We start from the raw sequence: 7,967 nt of genomic DNA on the forward strand, positions 1-7,967 counted from the left end.
CCCTGACAGGGAATCAAACCGACAACCTTTCAGTGCACCGGACAACACTCAACCAACTGAGTCACTCCAGCCGGGCAAGGCATGCTTTTAGGTCTGATTCTCCAGCTGCATCTGCTGCTTCTTACACGGTTCTAGCACTAGTGCTCTAAGGGCGCCCTGCTAACTCCCATCTGGAGATCTTGTTCCATTTAGGCCCATGGACTCTGTTTTCAGAAATAAAGTACAAATGAATAAATATCTTTCAGAATTTTTATAACTAAATTCATTTGTTTCTGTGCCCTCCTACAGCTGTCTACTTTTTGAAAACAAAACAAACAAAAAACAACAGTTTTAAAAAACAAACAATAAAAAAAACCTCTACTATGATCAACATTAGCTCACCAGCAAGAACAGGTACCCTAGAGTTTCCCGAATGTCAACAGGGAACACATTACATTTACCAAGATGGACCTCCAGAGAGTCGCTAAATCTATTTGAGAACGCCAGAGCGATAAACAGAAAACAGCATCAAGGTCAGGTCCAGCCATATATTGAGCACCTGAGTGCCTTTCCAAGTTTTCTCAGGCAGCAACAAGATTCATGGTTGCAAATCTGAAGAAAATCCTGACCTACTTGATTCTAAAATCAAGTAGCTATTTTGCAATACTTCCAGAAACACCAAACATGTGCAAACTTGAAAGTGTGCCTTCAATCAAAAAGCAATAAAGTTTCTAGGTATAAAGGAACCCACCTCCACACACTATGCAATCTGTAAGCTAATCACCAATACACACAGCATGTAGATGTTGCAGAATAGACAACTTGATTTCAAATCCTGATTCTGTAACCCACTAGCTATGAAACTGAAGACAAGGGATGTCATTAACCTAAGTTTCCATTTCCTCCTCTGGGAATAATGCAATACAGTTAAAGAGAGAGTAAAGATAATCTATGTTTTCAAGCCTCAACCAGAGCACCAATATACTCAATGGTGAAAAAATGAAATCTTTACCTGTAAGATCAGAAGCAAGATAAGTAAGCCCACTCTCGTCACTGTTGTTCAATATAGAAGCCCGATGCACGAAATTCGCGGGGAGCAGGCCTAAGCCAGCAGGCAGAATCCCTCTCGCAGTCCGGGACCCCTCAATCCTTGCACCCCAACTGCTCACTGATCCTTACCCACTAGGCTCACTGCTCCTTAGCGCTGCCACAAAGGTGGGAGAGGATCCCGCCATCGCCCACTGCACTCGCCAGCCATGAGCCTGGCTTCTGGCTGAGCAGCGTTCTCCCTGTGGGAGCACACTGACCACCAGGAGGCAGCTCCTGTGTTGAGCATCTGCCCCCTGGTGGTCAGTGCACATCATAGTGACTGGTCATTCTGGTCATTCCGCCACAACAGTCACTTAGGCTTTTATTGTACAGATTTTATAGATAATACTGGAAGTCTTATCCAGAGCAATTAGGGAAGAAAAAAGAAATAAAAGATATTTAAGTTGGGAATGAAGAAGTAAAACTGCCACTTTTTGCAGATGGCATGATTCTTTATATAGAAAATCCTAAAGACTCTAACAAAAAACTTTTAGAAAAACAATAAAAAAATACCATAAAGTTGCAAGATATAAAATCAATGTACAAAATCCAATGTGTTCCTTTATACCAGTGGTTCTCAACCTTCCTAATGCAGCGACCCTTTAATACAGTTCCTCATGTTGTGGTGACCCCCAATTTCATTGTTACAAATTGAACATAATTAAAGCATAGTGATTAATCACAAAAACAATATGTAATTATATATGTGTTTTCCGATGGTCTTAGGCAACCCCTGTGAAAGGGTTGTTCGACCCCCAAAGGGGTCGCGACCCACAGGTTGAGAACCGCTGCTTTATACTAACAATGAAATCTCAGAAAAAGAAAGAAAAAAAAATTTCCTTTTGCAATTACAACAAAAATAAAACACCTAGAAATAAACTTAACAAAGGATGTGAAGGACCTATATACAGACTACTACAAGACATTATTAAAAGAAACTGAAAAAGACACAAAGAAATGGAAAGATACTCCATGTTCATGAATTAGAAGAATCAACATGGTTAAAATGGCCATATTACCCAAAGCAACACACAGATCTAATGCAATCCCCATCAAAAATTACAATGGCATTTTTTTCAAGAAAAGAAAAAAAAGTCATCAGATATGTCTGGAAACACAAAAGACTCCGAATAGTCAAAGCAATTCTGAGAAAAAGCACTTAAAATGAACCTTGAAACGTGTACTAAAGAAGCCAGTCACAAACGGACAAATATTGTATGATTCCATGTATATGAAATATCCAGAATAGGTAAATGTATACAGAAAGTAAATTAGTGGTTGACTAGAACTCAAGGGGTTTGGGGTTTGGGGCTGACAGCTAATGGGTACAGGGTTTCTTTTAAGGAGGATGAAAATGTTCTAAAATTAGACTGTAATGATGACTGTACAACCCGGTAACTATGATAAAAATCTTGAATTGTACTTTAAGTGGGTTAAAGTGTATGGTATATGAATTATATCTCAATAAAGATATTTTAAAAATCTAACCCATTAACTGATTAGTGGATCCTTTTTCTTTCCTTCCTAGAGAAATATCCTCTCCATTAAAAACTAAAAAGAAGAGCTCAGAGTGCTTTCTTGGGTTTGAAGCTATAAAGTATCTTGGCTTTGGAAATATGCTTACATCTCTTTGCATCCATCTTCTCCACTTTATTTCAAATATCAATCATTTTTTATGAAGTCCAATGAATGCAAAATATTTATGCCAGGATAGATAAATGCAAAATGTATCTACGCTCAAACTAAATCCTACAGATTACATTCTCTATTGCTCCCCAACAATAACTGTTTTCTGTTTTAGTACAAACTGACCACCTTTGTTAACAATCTTCTTTTGAGTACTTGCTACAGTGACTTTCAAACAACTAAAGCTCCACTTTCACAGGATCTCTTTGTTCTCCTAAGAAATACAGGGAGTATGGCATCAAATGACAGCCAAAACAATCTTTCCCTGTTAAAACTGGCTAAACCCATCTGCTAAGGGCCTAACGACATCAGCATTTTCACTTGAGTGGGAATGTTACAGGAGCAACCTAGAGAAGAGATAATCTTGCTCTTGGTTAGGAGATAAAGGAGACAAATTAGAATAAGGGCCAACTAATGGATAACGGTCTTAAAAACCTAATTAGACTAAGGAATCTGTTGTCTGGAATATTTTTACTGATTGCAAAGGGAACCTGTCTTTAGGGATTTTTCCAAACTTTTTTTAAAATATATTTTTATTGATTCCAAGAGAGGATGGGAGAGGAAGAGAGAGATAGAACCATCAATGATGAGAGAGAATCATTGACAGGCTGCCTCCTGCACGGCCCACACTGGGGATTAAGCTGGCAACCCGGGCATAGGCCCTGACTGGGAATAGAACCATGACCTCCTAGTTCATAGATCAATGCGCAACTACTGAGACACCCCAGCTGGGCCAAGCTTTTGTTTTTAAGTTTAGAAGAGCTTCTATCTGATCAACATGCCAGTTACTGTGGGAAAATACAGAAAAATCTCTCTCAGAATCTAAAATACGAGGAGAAATTAAACATAGTCACATGAAGAGACTTAAGAATAACAAGGATAAAAATATACTATCAACTCAATGCACATCCTATATAATAAAAGCCTAATATGCTAAGTGTCCGGTTGTCCATTCAACCAATCAAAGCGTAATATGTTGATGATATGCGAAGGTCGCTCAACTGCTCACTATGATGTGCATTGACCACCAGGGGGCAGACAGTCAACCGGTCAACCAGTGACTATGACATGCAATGACCACCAGGGGGCAGGCACACTGACCAATAGGTTAGCTTGCTGCTAGGGTCCAGCCGATCAGGACTGAGCGAGATGGGCTGGATACGCCCTGGAACCCTCCCCGATCATGCACCAGTGGGGTCCCTCGGCCTGGCCTGCACCCTCTTGCAACCTGGGACCCCTCGGGGGATGTCAGAGAGCCAGTTCCGGCCCGATCCTGCAGGCCAGGCCAGGCCAGGCCGAAGGTCCCCACTGGTGCACGAATTCATGCACTGGGCCTCTAGTTACTATATAATACTTAAAATACTGACTTGATTATGGAGAGGAAGATGTTAAATGAACACTACTTTCTAGTTTTAGAAAGTAGGCGATGCCTCCTTAATACTGCCTGCTACTTGCTTTTATTTAAAGAAGGGTGCACAGGTCCAAGTAAGCAATTCTGTAAGGGAGAAAACTTATTTGTACTATTTACCAATATATACAAATATTAATTCTAAACTCCGAATCTTGGTTGAACAAATTACCTATTTTTTAAGCACAATTTAACTCTATTTCTTCAAGTGTCATCTCTGCTGGTTTGTTCTTCAAATTATTTAAGTTCACCCCTCCAACTGATACAAAGATCTGGTTTCTACTCTTAATAATGTTGTTTCTTAAGATTCCCTGAATTTGGAGTGATAAAGGAAGTACTTTAGGATCCAGACCACAACTTATAAGTAATGTTACAAATAATTTGGTCATTTCTTCTGCTTAAATATTTTAAAAAGAGAGATTTTCCAACAATTCAGGGTAAACTCAACAATATTTCACTCTATGACACTATGATCCTCTCTGCTATATTCCAGTTCAAATTTCATTTCTAAATCTTTTAGACATTTCCCTTAATTTATCAAAAATCCTTCCTCTGGGATCAAATCTTTTCAATACAAATATTACTCATCAAATGACAATGTCACATCACTTGACTTCTACTGTGGACTCATATAGATGACTTAGGCCATTTGAGTTCTCAGCCACAATGGTCAATTATAGATATTTTTTTAAAGCTATTAACATTAGTCTTTGCTTACAAATTACAGAACTTCATCTTGATATATGATTTCTTAGGACACTGGAATCTTGTGTAACTATTTCAAAAGTCCACAATCAAGTTCTCTGAACCTCACAATCAAGAACTTGGGCAAGCTAATTGTGAAATTATAATCTTGATTATAAACAAGTTGAGCACTTCACTTGTACTTTCAATGATTTTTTTTAAGTGATTTTTAAAAATCAGTCCTATGTTAATAGCTACTTCACATAGTGGACAGAACCCTCACATATATATTCCTATTTGAGATGTTTTCTTTATGTTGCCACCCAAAAAAGTTATTGAAATGTATTTGAATGAATAATGAATATGGAGTAACATTATTTGTGTACCTTACTTGAACCTAGTCTGATAGCAACTTCTAAACACTCCAGAATTCAATAAAATTCTTGGTGAAGTGAACATTCAATTATAAAACAGCAGAATAATCACATCAGAGAATGACTACAACATATCACTTGGTTTAAAAAAAAAAAACACGCTAAAAGAAACGAAAAGATAAGAAACAAAAAAAGTAGAATAAGAAAAAAAAAGCAAGCACAAGACTTTCCTGCAGGCAATATTCTCAGCTTCTCCAATCTGACTTTCCTCTTCCATTTGTTTAGCTCACTCTTTGTGAGAATACTTTTTTCTGCACAATATATTTCTGATTTCTACATGAAGAGTCACCGTTTTTGCAGAAGCAATAGTTCTTACTACTTTTTAGATTCCACAACAGTTTTAGCGAGGATTTTTTTTGTAAATTACATGAAATTGGCCGAATCCAAGTGATTCCAAGGAGCAGAAAGACTTTGTAAATTCTATGTCCTCTTCCCCCAGCCCTCAACCCTACCCCTCCACCCCACCCCTAACGCCCCCCCCCCAAAAAAAAGTCAACAGAATGCTTTTGCATCCTTAGCAGAGGGCCAGTGTTCAAATCAAACGAAAAACTTTTATCTCTAAAACACTACTAAGGCGCGAACCAAGGTGGGTGGAGTGTAACTGAAAAGGCTGCAAGGAGTCTGACTGACTACGTGCCCTGAACCCGGGACGGCTTAAATGACACGAGCCCCGGAGAGTTCGGTCCAGATTTCTTCCGCACCTACCAAGTGGCACTGTGGAGTCGCTGAGTTACGCCACGAGTGTGTTTAGCTAGCACTTAGAAACTCTGCAAGTCTAGGCGAGCCGGACATGGCTAAGGCGGCGGCCCGGGACGCAGGAGTTTCGGGAAGGAGGAGAGTTGGAGAAGGGAGGCCACGCGCTGGGCCCGGAACTGGTCGGCGCCAGCCAGGACGGGGCCCCGGTCGCGCGAGCCGCTGCAAGAGCGAGGAAGCGGGCGGCGCTGGATCCGACTCACCTGCCCATTCACCGAGCTCTGGTCCAACCCCAGGCCTGTGATCTAAACCCCAAACTTGAAAGGCCGTGAAGAGCGAGTACGAGATGCGCAGGGCGAGGTAGGCCACGGTGCCCGCGCCCACCCAGTACAGGAAGCCGGCCGCAGGGAGAGCGCTCTCCATGGCTTTCAACCAGGCCTTACTACCCTCGTGAATGAAAAAAAAAAACAAAAAACTAATGAATGAATCCTGGAAGAGGCGCCCGTCGTGACGCAGCGGACGACCCTAATAGGCGCCGCTCCGACACCGTATCTGCCTAAACCCCGCCCACAACGCCATATCCGTGCCACCATTGGTGATCTATTGTTTCCTTGGAGCGTATGCGCCAGCCATTGGCTAACTTCAGTTTCACTTCCCCGCCCATATCCCCTCCCTTGCGCTCCCCGGGGCGGGTTTCCGTTCTAGAGAGGCTGATCCCCAGCCAATCAAGATTCAGCCCCGCCCTACACGTCACCACGCCCCCCGGGAACTCGATGGAGGGCGCCGGTCTCACCCCACCAAATAACCCAGGTCTTTCATTGGCTGCAGCGGTCCTCGCGATTGCGGAAGACTGCACTCCGATTGGCCACTCAGACCCAGCGTGGTTTGAAGAGGGAATGGGATCAGAGAAGCCACTAGTGAACAGGCAGATTGTAGTAAGCAGCAGCCGTGGAGCCAGGGTGTCATTTTCAACTCTTTAGAAATTATTTTATCATTGTTAACTGTGCTGTGATGGTTCCCATTGTTGTAATGTACCCCGCGAATCACACAAGGACGCCTCAAGAAGTCGAATTAAAGAGTCACATTTATTGCAAATCCGGGACTATGAGGGGGCATTTCGCCCTCCCAGATCTCATAGCGATAAGGTGGCCACAACACCAGATTTATATAGGCAAAGATCACAAAGGTATTGATTGCATCCCAAGGTTTGGAATGAGGAACCTGGTTTGCAAAAAAGTTTACAGAAGCAGAAGCAGCATGTTATCTAAATTATAGTTTTGGGTCTCCGGATCACTGAATTGACAGAAACACATTATCTAGAGCCCTCGGGTCTGGTATGAGGAACGTGGTCAGACTTAAGCATGTTATCTAAATTACAGTTTTGGGGTCTCTGGAACACTGAGTCAACAGGGACACGTTAACTGGAGCCCTCTGACCTTGGGATCATTGTGCTGTCCTTCCCAGGTAAAGGAAAATGTGCTTTCTAAGACCAGTATGACCACAACCCATGGGATATTCACATTACAATCAATAGGGTATTTAATTGAATGGGATAATTTATATAATTCAGAAAATCAAAATAACTTTTCTATTATTTTAGCAAACAAGTACAGAAACCAAACAGCAGGGTTAAAGTTAAACTATAGTTTCTACCTGAGATGATTGCTACCACACTTCACCATAAACCTTTCCAGATAAAGTCTTGCATCTGCTGCTCCTGTGCCTTCTCACAGCACCTCTTTGCTCTGGTGACACTCACTCATTGAGGGACTTTCGAATGCCCGGCCTTCCTCCCGGACGGACGGACAGAGCATTAAACTACAAACATAGTTCCCAGAACCTTGGAGTTCAAAGCAAATGGCTTCATGGAGACAAATTACTAATACACTATGACACAGAGCTGTAAGATGAATGAAAAATACAGGAACACAGCTTGGTGTACAATAAATTTGGGGAAGGAACTCCATGTTTTAACTGGGCATTAAAGAATGATG

The 7,967-nt window shown here is 41.5% G+C and overlaps 1 protein-coding gene across 1 annotated transcript in view; it reads right to left on the reverse strand.

The window, feature by feature from the left end:
• The window catches only part of HSD17B12 (hydroxysteroid 17-beta dehydrogenase 12), a 123,229-nt gene extending 116,695 nt beyond the window's left edge, over positions 1 to 6,534 (reverse strand). Inside the window, exon 1 of the mRNA XM_006097915.3 lies at positions 6,237 to 6,534. Coding sequence (XP_006097977.1) covers positions 6,237 to 6,396 — 160 coding nt within the window. The 5' untranslated portion in view covers positions 6,397 to 6,534. The remainder of the gene's footprint in view (positions 1 to 6,236) is intronic.
• Between the last annotated feature and the right edge of the window lie 1,433 nt (positions 6,535 to 7,967).

The sequence above is a fragment of the Myotis lucifugus genome, unplaced genomic scaffold, assembly GCF_000147115.1.
Source record: "Myotis lucifugus unplaced genomic scaffold, Myoluc2.0 scaffold_213, whole genome shotgun sequence".
Taxonomy (NCBI): Eukaryota; Metazoa; Chordata; class Mammalia; order Chiroptera; family Vespertilionidae; genus Myotis; species Myotis lucifugus.